Source organism: Eulemur rufifrons, chromosome 15 (assembly GCF_041146395.1).
Source record: "Eulemur rufifrons isolate Redbay chromosome 15, OSU_ERuf_1, whole genome shotgun sequence".
Lineage (NCBI taxonomy): Eukaryota > Metazoa > Chordata > Mammalia > Primates > Lemuridae > Eulemur > Eulemur rufifrons.
In genome coordinates, this window is record NC_090997.1 from 15,212,479 (window position 1) to 15,228,249 (window position 15,771).

A 15,771-nucleotide genomic window follows, 5' to 3' on the forward strand; every position below is an offset into this window, starting at 1 on the left:
TTGCATAGCAAAAGAAACAATCAACAGAGTGAAGACAACCTAATGGGAGAACATATTTGCAAACCATACCTCTGATAAAGAATTAATAACCAAAATATATAAGGAACTGAAAAAACTCAATAGTGTGAAAACAAACTTGTCAAAAAATAGGCAAAGGATCTGAATGAAAATTTCTCAAAAGAAGACATGATAATAGCCAACAGGTATATAAAACAATGCTCAACATCACTTATCGTCAGGGAAATGCAAACTAAAACCATAGTAAGATATCACCTCACACCTGGTAGAATGGCTATTATCAAAAAGACAAAAGATAACAAATGTTGAAGAAGATGTGTAGGAAAAAAAAACCCTCGCACACTGTTGGTGGGAATGTAAATTAGTACAGTCATACGGAAAACAGTGTGGAAGGTTCCTCAAAAAATTAGCAATAGAACTAAAATATGATCCAGAAATCCCACCACTGAATATATATCCAAAGAAAATGAAATGTCAAAGAGGTATCTGCCCTCCCATGTTCACTGCAGCACTATTCACAATAGCCAAGATATGGAATCAACCTAAGTGTCCATCAATAAATGAATGGATAAAGAAAATGTGGTATATTTACATAATAAAGTACCATTCATTCTTTAAAAAAAGGAAATCCTGTCATTTGTAACAACATGGATGAACTTGGTGAACATAACATTAAATGAAATAAGCCAGGCACAGAAAGATTATCAGGGTCTGGAGGTAGGGGGTGGTACTTGGGAAGATTTTAGTCAAAGGATACAAAATTTCAGTTAGGGGAAATAAGTCAAGAGATCTATTGTACAACATGGTGACTATTATTAATAACAATATATTGTATTCTTGAAAATCACTGAGAGTAGATTTCAAGTGTTCTCACCACAAAAACAATAAGTACATGAGATAATGCGTATGTTAACTAGCTAGATTTAGCCATTCCACAATGTATGTGTTTCAAAATAACCTGTTGTACAAAACAAATATATAAAATTTTTATTTGTCAATTAAAAAATAAACTAGTTATAAATGAAATCAATAATATGCCAATCAATATATGTATTTATATATAAGCAAAATATGTACTTTTTTTCCCCCTAGAAGGTTGACTATTTAAAAACAAAACCAAAGCTTACCAAAATTTTAACTGGCTTCATCACTTTTCTAGTAATGACACCAGGGGCTCTTAAACGAATGGTTTCCAAAACACACCATTTGATTAGAAGGAGTTTCTCCAATTCATCTTCAGATACTTTAATCTTATCTTTGCCTGTAAAAAGAATTTTTTTTTTAATGTGGGGGGCAAAAGATGGATTAAACAGGCCAGAAAGTGATTTCATGTAAGCTCATCAACATAGGTTACATATGGCCTCTGACAGCAAGCAGTGTTACTATTAAAGTTACTTTTTGCATACCAAGTTGAGTCATTTATTGCCTCTTTTTCTTTATCACTTTCCTCTTAAGGAGATAAAATGCATGGCATGAAAAAGTAAGCCAATGTTGATTACTGTAAAGTGATGGATCAGTATTCAACTTCAGTTCTCAGTCCTCTGGCTATCAAATGTCTAAGGCAGGCCTGTCAGAAAGGTGTTCAAGTTTCACTCTCTCATTCTTTCTTGTCCAAGTTATGATTCTACTTAAAGGAAAAGCAATAAAAGATTGGCATCAAAAGCACAAAGAAACAGATATGAGAAGACACCTGGCTTTCTTCTTCTACATTTTACCTGCTGATTTGTTTCTGTTTTTGTTTTTAATCATTCATTTCAAAAGGCCGAAAAAGAACATTAGGAAAGGTACAATGGGGCACGTGTATCTCAGCTGGAATGGTGAGCATGCCCTCTAAACACAGGTGCAGCAAACCTTCCTAATGTGATGTGCATACTTCATCTAAAATGTATACCGAAGACACCTGAAAAAGGATTGCGGGTCAATCTTTATACCATCCAAAGTACAGTCGGGATTTTCAGTCAAATCAGACAGTTCAGTTCATGGTATTTCAAGTAAAATGTGTGCATTTTGTAAATTACTTAAAACGACTCAGCTTTCAATTTGGTTTTGAAATCATTTAATAAAAGGCAACAATATTGTCAGTTTAATTAAGTCAACTCATTTCTCCCTTCCACGTTTGCGTTGTGACTATATTGGGAATAAGTGGGTGAAAATGGAACACAGGGTGTCTGGCCATGTAGCTCTCCGACTCTAGATGAGGCTTGTTCTGAAGCAAGCCCATTCTGCAGGAGAGGGCTGGTTGGGTGCTGCCTGGAAGATCTTGTCTGTCAGCACAGGTAGAATTCCCGAGGAATCAGAAGCAAGCATGTTTGGTTAGTGGAGGCTGAGAACCAGGGTATATTAATCCTACGCATGGGGTGCCTGTGCAGTCTATTCAACTTCAATTCAGAATCAATTCAACAGATTCTTGAGTACCAAATGGGGACCTGGAGCTGGGGTAGGCTCTACCAGGGTTACCATGATGAAGGCACAGCTCTTGCTCGCAATACGCTTAGTCTAGCAGGAGGTAAGGGACAAGCTACAGTTAAAGTATGCCATACAGGCAAGGAAACCATTCTGTGAGATGGGAAATATTCAAAGGTAGTTAAAAGCAGGTAGGGTTTATGTCCAACCAAAGGAAAAGGAAAATATTCTATGAGAATATTTCTATCAAACTACAAGTATAATTTGCTCCTAGCATAGAGACGATCTAAATAAATATGTTATCAAATGAACACATGGTTTAACTCCAACACGGGGAGATGAATGGGTGGATATTCTAGACAAAGGAAAGAGGTAAAACAAAAGGAAGATGGCAGAAAGCATGCATATATTCAGAAAATGGCAACAGGTCTAGTTTGCCTACAAGGTGGGATATGTGTGATGGAACAGTGAGAGATGCACTAATGCCATAATACAGATGGTCCTCAACATCATTTGTAAAATGTGGAGACTAGAGAATTTGGAGACTTGCTGTCTTGGGCTGAGGGAGGGTGAACACTTCAATGATGAAACAGTGATATACAGCACTATTCTCTATTAAATTAAGACCTTCTGCTTATTTGCTCAGACCTAACTGATCTAACATTAAAAGGAAACAAGTGTCCTTATAGGATTTTTGTTTTACCCTTAACAGACATAGTCCCACAAAATGTGTGCTTTTGCTTTCCTGTAACAATTATTGGAAAATAGTAGGTTTGCCTTCTGCATCTTCACAACCTAAATAGCATAGTTTTTCCAAATTGTGTTCTATGAAATATTTGAAAGATGTCAAATGTTAGGAGGGGCAAGAGGGTTCTATGGCCAGCCATGGGAAACCCTAAATGCTACTGGTGATTCACTGGACACATTAGTGCATTGCAGGCTTTGAGAAATCCTGAAGTAAAGACAGCTATTTACGCCAATATTCCCAGACGTTTTTGGCCATGGAATCTGTCTTCTCCCATTAACCACATAAGCAAATCATTAGCTATTTAACAAGAACATAAAAGATAACTACCCATATAATGGCTATGGATTCTGAGGCAATCCTCCAAAAAAGCAAACCCTGGTTTAAATTTGAGCATTACCAGCACATGCTGTTGTCTTTCATGCATGCAGCCTAATCTACAAGCAGCTTTCAAGAACCAGAGAAAGGACTACCAGCTGAAAACTACCTTAGTACACCATGGAAAGACAGTGGCACCAAAAATTTTACATACTTTACATTTTTCCCAAACTACCCCAATATTTGCTAAGCTAATTCAGAAAAATAATTTAGGATAGCCATGGTTAGAATTAGAAATTCTTTATTTGAAAAGTGACTGAGATTTTTGCATATGCAACAGATATCATTACTCAATCAAATAAACAAATATTTATTTGGTATTTAGTGGAGAGCAAAAATGCTAAGCATTCCAGGAAAGACAAGAAATTTAAGTTTTGGCCCTCTTTACCCTCAAAAAGACTATAAATTCTAAGATTGGAAAAAAGATAAGTACTTTGTCCAGATAGTGTTAAAATGAGAAATTCTGACGTTCCAATTTGTGGATTAGTTTATGAATGGCACACATACTTAGGGCAGCATCTAGCATGTGGTGACTGTTCAATACAAGGTGATGTCTATTTATGTTATTATTATTACCATGATTAGCATGAATTTAATAATGACTCTTTAGAAACCACACCTTCCTAACCTACTTTTGCTCCATAGCTAATAAAGCTATTCTTTTTCCTGAAGCCTTTTTTTTTGGTGGCGGGGGGGGGGGGGGGGGGGAGCGGGACAGGGTCTTGCTCTATCGCCTGGGTTAGAGTGCTGTGGCATCATCATAGCTCACTGCAACCTCCAACCTCCAACTCCTGGGTGCAAGTGATACTCCTGCCTCAGCCTCCAGAGTAGCTGGGCCTATAGGCAACTAAAAGCAATTAACATGTGATAGGTGCTATCACATTAAAGTGTGCAACTCACTATGGGAGCACAGTGGTGACCGTGATCAAATGGCAAGAGAGGTATCAGAGAGGCTTTTCAGAAGAAATAAAATCTGAAGAAAAAATCAGATACACAAAAATAAAGGGCATGTTTGGATAACAGGAATTCGGCGTGCAATAGAGTCCATGCAGAAAATGCCTAATCAACTGTGGATGAAGGTGTGAACAAGCTGTCACACTTGGTTCTTGCTGGGCTGGAAATGGATCCACTCTCCCTCTGAAGATGTTCCACTGAGGTCCCAGTCTGCTCACAGGAGCAGAAGCCAGAGATGACGACAGGAGGCTCCTTTCCCTCTATTCAACCTCTGAAAGTGCCACAGGAGTGCCGAGTTTCAGTTTGGGGCCCTCCGCTCTTCTCTATCTACCTTCTCCCCCTGGGGGATTCAAACAAACCTTTTTTTGTAAAATACTGTCAATGGACTGGTGACGCCCAGAATTATATCTTCTGCCTTGATCACCTTCCTTGAGTTCCAGATTATTTTCATCCAACTGGCCTCTTGATGGCTCTGTTTGCATGTTTAAAAAGCACCTCAGAACACACATTGACCAACACAGAACTCTTCATTTTCCCTGCTGAAATAAAGCGTTTTTTCCCTCGATCTCGACATCACAGAAAATGGTAACAACGTTTGCCCAGTTGCTCAAGCCCAAAACCTAAGAGTCATCTATGACTTTATACTAATGAAGTGACTCTTGGAGGATGGGGGCTAATTGTCAGCGGAACTAACCATGTGCTGAGAGGGTTAGAAATTTCAGCCCCAGCCTCCAACCTCTGGGGAGGGAGACGGGTTGGGGATTGGGTTAATCACCAACGGCCAGTGCTTTAATCAACCATGCCTTTGTAATGGGGCTTCCATGGAGACTCTAAACAAGGGGGTTCAAAGGGCTTCTGGGTTGGTGAACCCATTCATGTGCTGGGAGGGCAACACACCCCAACTTCAGGGAAAGAAATTTCTGCCCTCCCGACCCTTCCAGACCTCGCCCTATGTACTTCATCTGGCCATTCATGTGTATAGTTTAAAAAATATCCTTTATAATAAACTGGTAATAGTAAGTAAAGCGTTTCCCTGACTTCTGTGAGGCATTATAGCAAATTATCGAACCTGAGGAGGTGGTTGTGAAAATCCCCCGATTTGCAGCCAAGTTGGACAGAAGCCTGGGTAACCTAGAGGCTCACTACTTTTTTTTTTTTTTTTTTTTTTTCTGGAGGCAGGACCTTGCTCTGTTGCCCAAGCTAGAGTGCAGTGATATCATCATAGCTCACTGCAACCTCACGCTCTTGGGTTCAGGCAGTCCTCCTGCCTCAGCCTCCCCAGTAGCCAGGAATATAGAAGCACACCACCATGCCCACCTAATTTTTTGTAGAGACAGGATCCAAGCTGGTCTCGAAGTTCTGACTTCAAGCGATCCTCCTGCCTTGGCCTCCCAAAGTGCTAGGATTACAGGCATTAGCCACCACACCCTGCCTGAAAACCCACTACTTTTGATTGATGTCTGAAGTAGGGGTAGTCTTGTGGGAATTAGCTCTTAACCTGTGGGGTCTATGCTAACTTCAGGTAGTCAGTGTCAGAATTGAATTAAATTCTAGGACACCTAGTTGGTGTGTGAAGAGAATTAGAGAATTGCTTGATGTGGAAGACCCATACGGGGGGATCATAAGTGTGGTGAGTAGAGAAACAGCTTTCCTTTATCCTCCCTTTCCCTTTTACTTCCTTAACCACCAGAACTTGTCTTTATCCACAAACTAAACCCTACTACCATGTATATCACTCCATCTCCACAGCTACCAACATTTGTCCATTGTACAAGCCCCCAACATTTCTCACCTGGTCCACGGTACAGCCTCCATTGTGCTCCTTGTTCCCATCTGGCTCTTCTAACATTCCCTGTGCAAATCAGCCCAAGTCAGCACCCTCTATAGGGCCCCTGAATGGCATTTTCAATGCCATTTAGAATTAAATTCAAAATTCTCACTTTGGCAAATAAAGTCCTCTCTCTCCCTCTAATCTCATTTATGACCTACTAAATTATCCAACATCTCTGTGCCTCAGTTTGCTCACCTATAAAATGGAAATATTGAAAGTATCTGCCATATAGGGTTGTTTTCAGGATTAAAAGAGTTAACACATATAAAGCTCTTACAACTGTAATTGGCACATGAAAAAACTCAGTAAATGTTACCCATTATTATTATTATTTCCTCTGCCTTTTCCAACTATTTGAAAGACTGGCTCTCTCTTACACTTAAGGCTTCAGCTAAAATATCTCCTTCTCAGGGAATCCTTCCTGACCACTCCAGCTAGCCTCCCCCTGATCACTGTCATGCCATTTTACATCTTTATAGTTCCTATTAATATATAAAATAATTTGGCTCATTGTTAATTGTTCAGCTCCACCAAATAGGATGTGATTACATGTTTTTCAGAATCTTGTTCCTTCTATTCATTGATGTATGTCCAGTATCTAACATAGCACCTGGCATAGAGTGGGCACTCCATATGTTTTTATTGAATGAATGAATGTTTAAAATGGTAGAAGATGAGATCAATTAAGCTTTTAGTTTGTGTAGGAGCAATGGGAGGTATGCAGAGAAGAAGTCAAATCTGAAAGACATTTCTGAGGGAGAATGTAAGAATCTTTAAGTAAGAAAGCATTTAGTAAAAACCTTGTATGATATTAGGTTATTAAGTACGAAATGTCCGGTTTCCTTAAGTACTGAGTTTGACAGTTGATATCTCTAACATTTCACTTTGACACTTCTTGTTTCATTTTTATTGTGAAGGTACATCCTCATTCTTTCAAATGCAGGGTTTGGCTTGTGATTATCTTTTAATTTTTTTTTTTTTGAGCAATTTTGTGAAACCATGGATATGCAAAAAACGTGTGTTATTTTCAAATATGAGTTCCGTCATGGAACTAATGCAGTGCAGACAGCTCAAAATATCAACAAAGTGTTTGGGAAGGATATGGCTAATGTACACAGCATACATTGATGGTTTGAGAAGTTCCATTCTGGTGATTTTAATCTTCAAAATGAGCCACATGGGCGAGCTGAGACCAAGGTGGATAATGATGAACTGAAAGCTACAGTGGAAGCGAATCCATTTTAACCTAGCATGAATTAGCAGCAAGGTTTGATGTTACTATTCCAACAATATTGGACCATTTGAAATAAACTGGCAATGTAAAGAAGTTGGATAGATTCATGAATTAAATGAGCGTCAGAAGAGAAGCCGTCTCGAAGCTTGCCTTTCTTTGCTGTCACGACACAAAGGTGAACCATCTCTACACCATATTATCACATGTGATGAAAAATGGATTCTTTTTAACAATCACCAGCATTTGGCACAATGGTTGGATAAAGATGAAGTGCTGAAACACAGTCCAAAACCGAATATTCATTAAAAAAAAGCTAATGGTGTCTGTTTGGTGGTCCAGCACTGGTATTACCCAGTACAGCTTCATGAAATCTGGTCAGTCGATTACAGTGGATGTCTACTGTACCCAGTTGGATGAGATGATGAGGATGCTTTCGATCAAGCAGCTGAGATTGGTCAATAGAGACAGGCCAATCCTCTTGCAAAATGACACTCGACCACATGTCACACAAACAATGCTGCTCAAACTACAGAGGCTGGACTTGGAACTCACTGTCATCCACCATATTCACCAGACCTTGTACCAACTGACTACTACTTCTTCCAGGTTTTGGACCACTTCTTGCAAGGAAAAATATTCAATTCTTAACCAGCTGTGGAAAATGCTTTATGCAATTTCATCATCACTCGCTCTCTAGGCTTCTTCGCTGCTTCTTCAAGCTACTGTTAAGATGGCAAAACTGTGTTGATAGTTTAGGTGCATACTTTGATTAATTGTAGTGCTTCTTGTTTGAGAGATAATAAACCAAACTTTTGATTTAAAATCGGACATTTCATATTTGATGACCTAATACTAGACCAGTGGTTCTCAGACATTAAGTATGTATGAGCATCACCTGGAAGGCTTGCTAAAACACAGATTGCAGGGCGCCCAAAGTTGCTGATTCAACAGATTTGCAATGGGGCCCAAGGATCTGTATTTCTGGCAAGTTCCCAGGTGACATTGCTGCTGCTGGTCCCGGGACCACACTTTAAGAACCGGAGTGCTAGACTAAAATAAGTAGAAGATATTCTTGGATTTTCTTTATTAAATACTCTAAGTTTAATGCAGTTATTAGTACAGTTCTAAAATTATCTCTTCTATTGTATAAAATGAAGGTAAATGTACTTAAAGTATAAAAATTATGATATGAATTAGAAATCCTAAGTGGATATATTGACATTGAAAGCCACTAGCTTTTATTAGACTGAACAGATAAGACGGGAAAGAAGTTTCATTTCTTCTTATGACCATAAAACTAGATAATGTGATGATTAACTGTGATTTAATTTTTAATTGGCCAGGATTTCGGAAAGAGTTCAAAATTATATCATTTTTATAGCTACATAGGTATTATCTTCACCTGAACAGGAATGCCAATGTGCCTTCTGGAGATCATTGGCTTGAGCTTATAGGTACCTATAAATACTGGGCCCTATTCTCCTCCTGCCCAGGTAAGGCTATACCTAAGGGCACGTGTTGGCAAATTATGGTCAACAGGTAGCTCACCGTCCTGATTTTATAAATAAAGTTTTATTAGAAAACAGTTAACACTCATTTGTTTACATCCTGTCTATGGCTGTTTTCACATTATAATAGCTGAGCTGAATAGTGGGAACAGAGACCTTATGTTCCATGAAGCCTAAAATACTTACTATCTGACTTTATACAAAAAAAGTTTGTCCCTGTCTAAGGGGCACTAAGGGGACACGCTACTGGTTTGTTCCTCATTGTACCTCCTATGCTCAGAAGTCCAGGTTTTACTCCAGTGTTTGAATTTTACAATACTATAGAGTCTATGTGGTCTTCACCGTACATATTGTTTAGCAAGGCAAGTACAGAATGCCTAGCAGAGTATCTAAATAAACCCCATAAAATATGGTTATTTTAGAAGGAAAATATAGACTATCTCTCAGGAAAAGAAATGTCTTGTTCAGAATACACTATAATGGTCTTCAAATTATCTTCACATACACAGAGGGCACATGGGAAAAAATAATGTTAAGGAAATCAATTTCCTGATACGCAACTTGCATATTTACTCTTCTGTAAAACTGCTCTAAGAAAAGGCTATGGTCTAATTCTCTTTCCTTACCTCTCCTAATACAAATCACCTTTTCCTCACTTTACGATAGAATGCATTGCCTCCCTCAGCCATCTTGATTTTTATTCTAGTGCATTTTCCCTCAGAAGAGGTATAAACATCTCTTGGGTACCAAACAAAAGGGCAATTAGGTAACACATGGAGCCTAAGGGAAAAGCCCTTGACTAAAACAGGCACAGGAAAAAAATATTGAAAACAGATATGTCTTATTCCATCTATTTGAGTCCTTGCTCACAAAACCATATATTTGTTTCCATGTTTGTCCACTTGACTATCTTAAAATCAGAATTCAAAAATGAGATAGTGTCACAGCAACATATATTAACATGTTTATTTGAATTCAAAAAATTAAGACATCTTTTTTCTGGCAGAAGATAAGGTGAATTGGTTGGTTAGTTTGATCATAAGGACTGGCTTTGGGAATTAGGTTATATGGCAGACATTTTTCATAACTGAATGCACTAAATCTTCAAGTTTTGATACTTAAATATTTTAAATAGACTAAGAGCATGTAGACAATATATCGGGAATGACATCCTTGGCAATTATTTAAACATAGGATAACAAATACTAGATATCAACTTAAAAGGGTACGAGGGGATACAAAATTCTTTTAGAATGTACTTGAGAAAAGAAAGAAAGGAAACCTCTGCCGGCCTGGTGCAGGGGTTCACGTCTGTAATCCTAGCACTTTGGGAGGCTGAGGCAGGAGGATCGCTCGAGCCTAGGAGTTCAAGACCAGCCTGAACAACATAGCGAGCTGCTGTCTTTACAAAAAAAATAGAAAAATTAGCCAGGTGTGGTGGTGCACACCTGTAGTGCCAGCTACTGGGGAGGCTGAGGCAAGAAGGATCGCTTGAGCCCAAGAGTTTGAGGTTGCTGTGAGTTATGATGACGTCACTGCTCTCCAGCCTGTGTGACAGAGCAAGACCCTGTCTCAATTAAAAAAAAAAAAAAAAAAAGAAAAAGAAAGAAAAAGAAAAGAAAAGAAAAAAGAAAACTACTGCCTAATGGCATATAGTAGAAGATGAACCCCTGGGTAGAAACCCTAAATGTCCATGGTGAGACAAAGGGAGAGTCAGTGGCTCCGCACAGGAAGTGGAAGGGAACTGGGGCGTCTAGAGTCTGTGAGGTAAAGAAGACACGACTGGAGATTTCTGAGAAGAAGAGAGAGAGGGCTCAGGTACATGGCAAGGGACTGACAATCTAGTAGAAAGTCAAGGAAAATTTTCTGGCACTCAGGATTTTTAATTTTAAGTTGTTTCTGTCTGCAATGTAATTTTCCCTCTCCTTATCCCATATTTCTAATATTTTAATAAACCAGATAATACTCAAATTTAACACTTGGGGAAATAAATATCTGGGTGATGTCCAGTGAGGCAACACAGTGCAGAAAAGAGGCAGAACGTGCAGAAGGGAAAAGAGTGCGGAAATTGAGAAATCAACAAAGGCAGGAACCAGGAAGGAGGAGAAAGCTAGAGGACACATAAAGTCTCTACCTCTTGCCGCCTCTCCCATTTCTCCTTCCAAAGATTCTTAGAAATCTGAGATGGAGTGCACAGCAATTTCACTTTTATCTTGAAAACCAAGTGGCCCCAGCAAGTTGGGGCCCTTGGCAAATGGACATTAGAGATAAATTAGCAGTAACCTACAATTTAGATTCTTAATCTTGCCTTTCAAAAAAGTTTGCTGTCTCTAAATACATACTTAGAGCATCTACGTTAGGCAAATTCACCAAATAATCCTTCTATTTTGTTTTTCCATTTTATTTTACTGCAGCTGTACGATACAGAAAGAAATATTTTTCTACTTGACCAAGGATAAGTGGCAACCAACAGTCAGTGTTTGAAATCAGATCTGAGAGATTCCAAAGTGACCCTGCTATTATAAGGCAGGCATAATTCGGGCCCTGAAAAAGTCTGAATTCTAGTAATGGTGATGTTTTTGATCTTCTTTCGGGAAAAAAAGTTTTTATATTAAGTTTTCTTATTAGACTAATTGAATTATAAAGTACAAAAACGTTTTGTATTACATAATGCAGAAACAAAAACTTGTTTTGAGTTGAAAATATTTAAACTTACGACCTATAAATGTATGAGAGACGTAGACTATACTTGGAAAATAAATGTTTTGATAAAATATTTTTAGTTTCTCAAGTCCCAGCGTGACATGGGAAAAATAAAGCAGTATTCTTGGATGAGACAAAGAAAAAGAAAAGGAAATATACTAAGTTTTCAAACAACATATTTAGGATAAAAGACCTTTTTATTATGACTCTTAGAAATAGCTCTGTACCCATACTGTGCATATTTCAATGCACATCTGTGGTTTGTTCTTCCATCATTGTGACTCTAAAATTAGAAGGCTCCACTTGGAAGAATGCCAAGGTAATTATGAAAAGGGCTCTAGCCTAACGGGGCTGAGACCAGTACAGAAGACAGACGAGGAAAGAAACTATGGGTGATTTGGGCTAAAATTCAGAAACCATCTGTTTTAACTCTTGGCATAAATGCAATAAAATCAAATCTTAGGGTATTTAAAACCAAATAAAATCAAGGATGATTCTTGCATTCTGAACTAGCAAAAACTATTTCTAAAATATTATATATAGTTTGGGGATTACACATTCATGATGATAAACATTATGACACAATAACCATAAATTATATTTGTTAGTAACATTTTAGGACTTCAGTTATTGATTCACTCAATGTAAATTTGCTATGTATCTGTTATTCACTAGCCCAAGCATAGGTGCTGTAACAGATAGGAAGAAAATAACAATAACTAACTTACTGACCACCTAATATCACAAATATTTTGGATCACCTCATTTATTCCTCATAGCTACCTGCCAGCTAATCAAGCCTCAGATCAGTTGATGTGTCACAGGAGGTAAGCTTGAAAGTGTCAGAGCAGCCTTCAAACCTACATCTGTCTACACGGAAAGCCCTCACCCTTGCTACTATGCCACACTGCTTTCCCAAAGAGAAGAAAGGAACAAGAAAGACAAAGCCACGGTCGCAAAGGATCTTGGACACAAGGATATAAAACAGTATCTGGATTTAGGTACCTATAATACAAGTTTCATAGGAGAGGATTCAGGTGTCAGTGGAGTTCATCCCTTCTGGCCTCGGGCTGAAATTTCAACTAAGCCTGGAAGAATGGGTAGGAGTTGCCCAGGCAGAAAGAAAACTAACTTAAATTCCAAAATTAATCATAAAAATATGATTTCTTGGACTTAAAAAAGGAACATGAGTCAAATAGAATCACTAAAGGAAGTCCTTCCTTGAGAGATGTCTCCTCCGGTTCCTTACTATTTCAAGCCCTTCCTCCTTACACACATATACACACACACACACACACACACAGACATATACATACATCCATACAGACAGACACAGTAAGTAAAGATATATAAAAATTGTTTCTATAGTTTTGAAATAACATTACATAAAGATTTAACTAATAACTTTGGGCAAATATCCACGCTTTGACCGAAAGCAGCGGAATGTAGGCATTTGCTGAGTCACAGGCCTCTTGAGACATAATTTTGAGGAGACTGAATCAGAAGGTGGGACTGCAAAGTGGGGCTGAATACTGAGGAAGCCTCTGTGCTTCCCCACAAATGAAAGACAACTGTCAATTCTGCTGAGAGACGTGTGGAAAGAGGAAGAAAAGCAAATAATAAAATCCCGTGAAAATTGAGATTACATCCCTACATGGTCCGCCAACTCTTTCCTGGATTTTGAAAGCATGGATTCTCAATTCCGTGTGCTCCTGTCATGAGGCAAGCTTCCCTTCAGAGAGGTTATCTTGCATGTTCACAGAACAGCTTGTTTAAAATATTGAAAGTTGAAGTGTGTGCAAAAGGTCATAGTGGGCATGAAGAGGAATGAACCTGGCATAAAAACATATGAGATAACATTTGAAAAACAAAGTGATACAATAAATAACCTTTAGCAATGGCTCCTACCAAAATTTGGTCAAAAAAATGTACTTTCTGAACTTTACGATAATGAGTTCTTTGAAAAGCAAAATCAAATAATAAAAAGTTAGCATGTACTTTAGACTGTCATTTCAGAAAATTGTGTGACAGCTTAGAAGAAATATAGCTTTTCTACAACTTCTACAAAAATAATGATGCAATATCAATTGCTGCCAGAGAAGAGGAGCAGAAAACTACTTAAATTTCTGCCCTATTTACTCAACCAGAGACCTCAAGATAAGCTCCTGGAAAAAAAAAATAAGTTTTTAGAGAATAAAGCTAAAGAGAAACAGCAAATAAAAATTTACAGTATTTGGGAGACAGGGAGGGGAAGGAACATCTTACATCCCTTCCTTCATTTCAGGCATTTTTAAAACTTCAATATAAGTAATGTTCAAGAATTCCATTCTTAAAAATCACATGTCTATTTTATTTCAGAAATATTCTCTTATATTTACAAAATGGATGTTTTCTTTTCAGAAGAAACCTATATTTACTGAGAAAGGTTAGCACATCTCAAATAGAATAACACTGGATACAACGTCCTGAAGTAGATAACACATTTAAATTGACTTTATATAAATAACTCTGTAACAGTTATTTATAGGTAGTAAGAATAGACTGGTTACAGATTTGTGGGAATTTTTAGTGAGATGGATATTTGTTTGTTGATTTGTTTCCCAAATGGGGAAAACAATAAACCCTTTTTTGCAATTATTCTTTCAATTTTAAAAAGAAATATTGTGAAACTGATTGTTGAGTGTTAGAAGGGAAAATTAATTTTAAGTGTTGGATAAAGACCCTGATGTCCTTTTCCTTCTCTAAACATTTATTTCCCTCTATTCCTAAGGACTAAGAGATAGCGAGAGAAATGCCTAGAACAGGGTTATAGAGAATTGAGAAAAAGAAGTAGCAATGACAGGAAGAGAAAAAAATGATCAAATAATTAATGAATATATGAGGTCACAGAACTAAATTGGTTAAACCAGGGAAAAATTACGAGGGACTTAATTTTTCAGTATAATAAAGACACAGTCTTTTCCTAACGTAGCTGATAATGCTTTGGGCTAGACCTTCCCCAGGTAGCATGAGCTGTAAGATCAGACCAGACAAAGAGCACACAACCAAATTTCTTTAAATAGGAAAAACCAGATTTAACTGAATTTATAATGCAGATGTGAAAGCAACAAGGAAGTTTCAAAAGAGTGTATCAAAAAAAGGGAGGGGCTTCTTTGCTTTTAAGAAGGGACAGAGCAATGGAGAGGAGGCCTAAGGAATAACACAGAGGTTTTGCTTTGTGTAGGAGAGTTGAGCTTTTTAAAAATCCAGCCTACCATTAAAGACAGTCTTCCAGTCCCCTAGTCCTTCCCCTTCTCCTCTTTGTTTCCTCACTACTTCCTTGCTTTTTTCTTTCTCCCTACTTTCCTCCCTCTTTTTGGCGAGATCCTTCTGCATTTGGTAGGGGGCGATGAGATTTATGTCATCTGAAGACACAGAATAGGAATTTATTGTGCACCTAAAATAATTAAGGAGTAAATGTGATTTTCCCAATGACAACAACAAAAAAGTTGATTAATTAAAAAAAGAGTAGAATGGAGATCAGTTTATGTCTTGTTACCTCATTCAGATAGCTCACAGAAACCTTTGAATATGAAGGAAGGTCCCACCCACTCAGGGAAGCTCCTGAGGTGAGGATACATATGTAAAAGATTTCCAGCCTTCCTGAAAACACAAAGTTTCTGCTATCATTTCAAGCAAATGGTAAGCTTACTATGCTGAGACTCTTCAAAAATTCAAGGCCAGGTGCAGTAGCTCATGCCTATAGTCCTAGTGCTTTTGGAGGCCGAGAAGGGAGGATTGCTTGAAGCCAAGAGTTCAAGGCCAGCTTTGGCAACATAGCGAGACTCTGTCTCTAGAAAAAATAAAAAAAAATTAGCTAGGTATGACGGTGTGCACCTGTAGTCCCAGCTACTCAAGAAGCTGAGGTAGAAGGATCCCTTGAGCCCAGGAATTCGAGGCTTCAGTGAGCTATGACTGTGTCACTGCACTTCAGCCTGGGTGACAGAGTGTGACCGTG

The 15,771-nt window shown here is 38.1% G+C and overlaps 1 protein-coding gene across 2 annotated transcripts in view; it reads right to left on the minus strand.

Moving 5' to 3' along the window:
* Window positions 1-15,771, minus strand: part of CYP39A1 (cytochrome P450 family 39 subfamily A member 1) — an 88,115-nt gene that overhangs the window by 36,130 nt on the left and 36,214 nt on the right. For both annotated transcript variants that reach the window (XM_069487873.1, XM_069487872.1), the window contains exon 8: window positions 1,146-1,279. In XM_069487873.1, coding sequence (XP_069343974.1) covers window positions 1,146-1,279 — 134 coding nt within the window. The remainder of the gene's footprint in view (window positions 1-1,145; window positions 1,280-15,771) is intronic.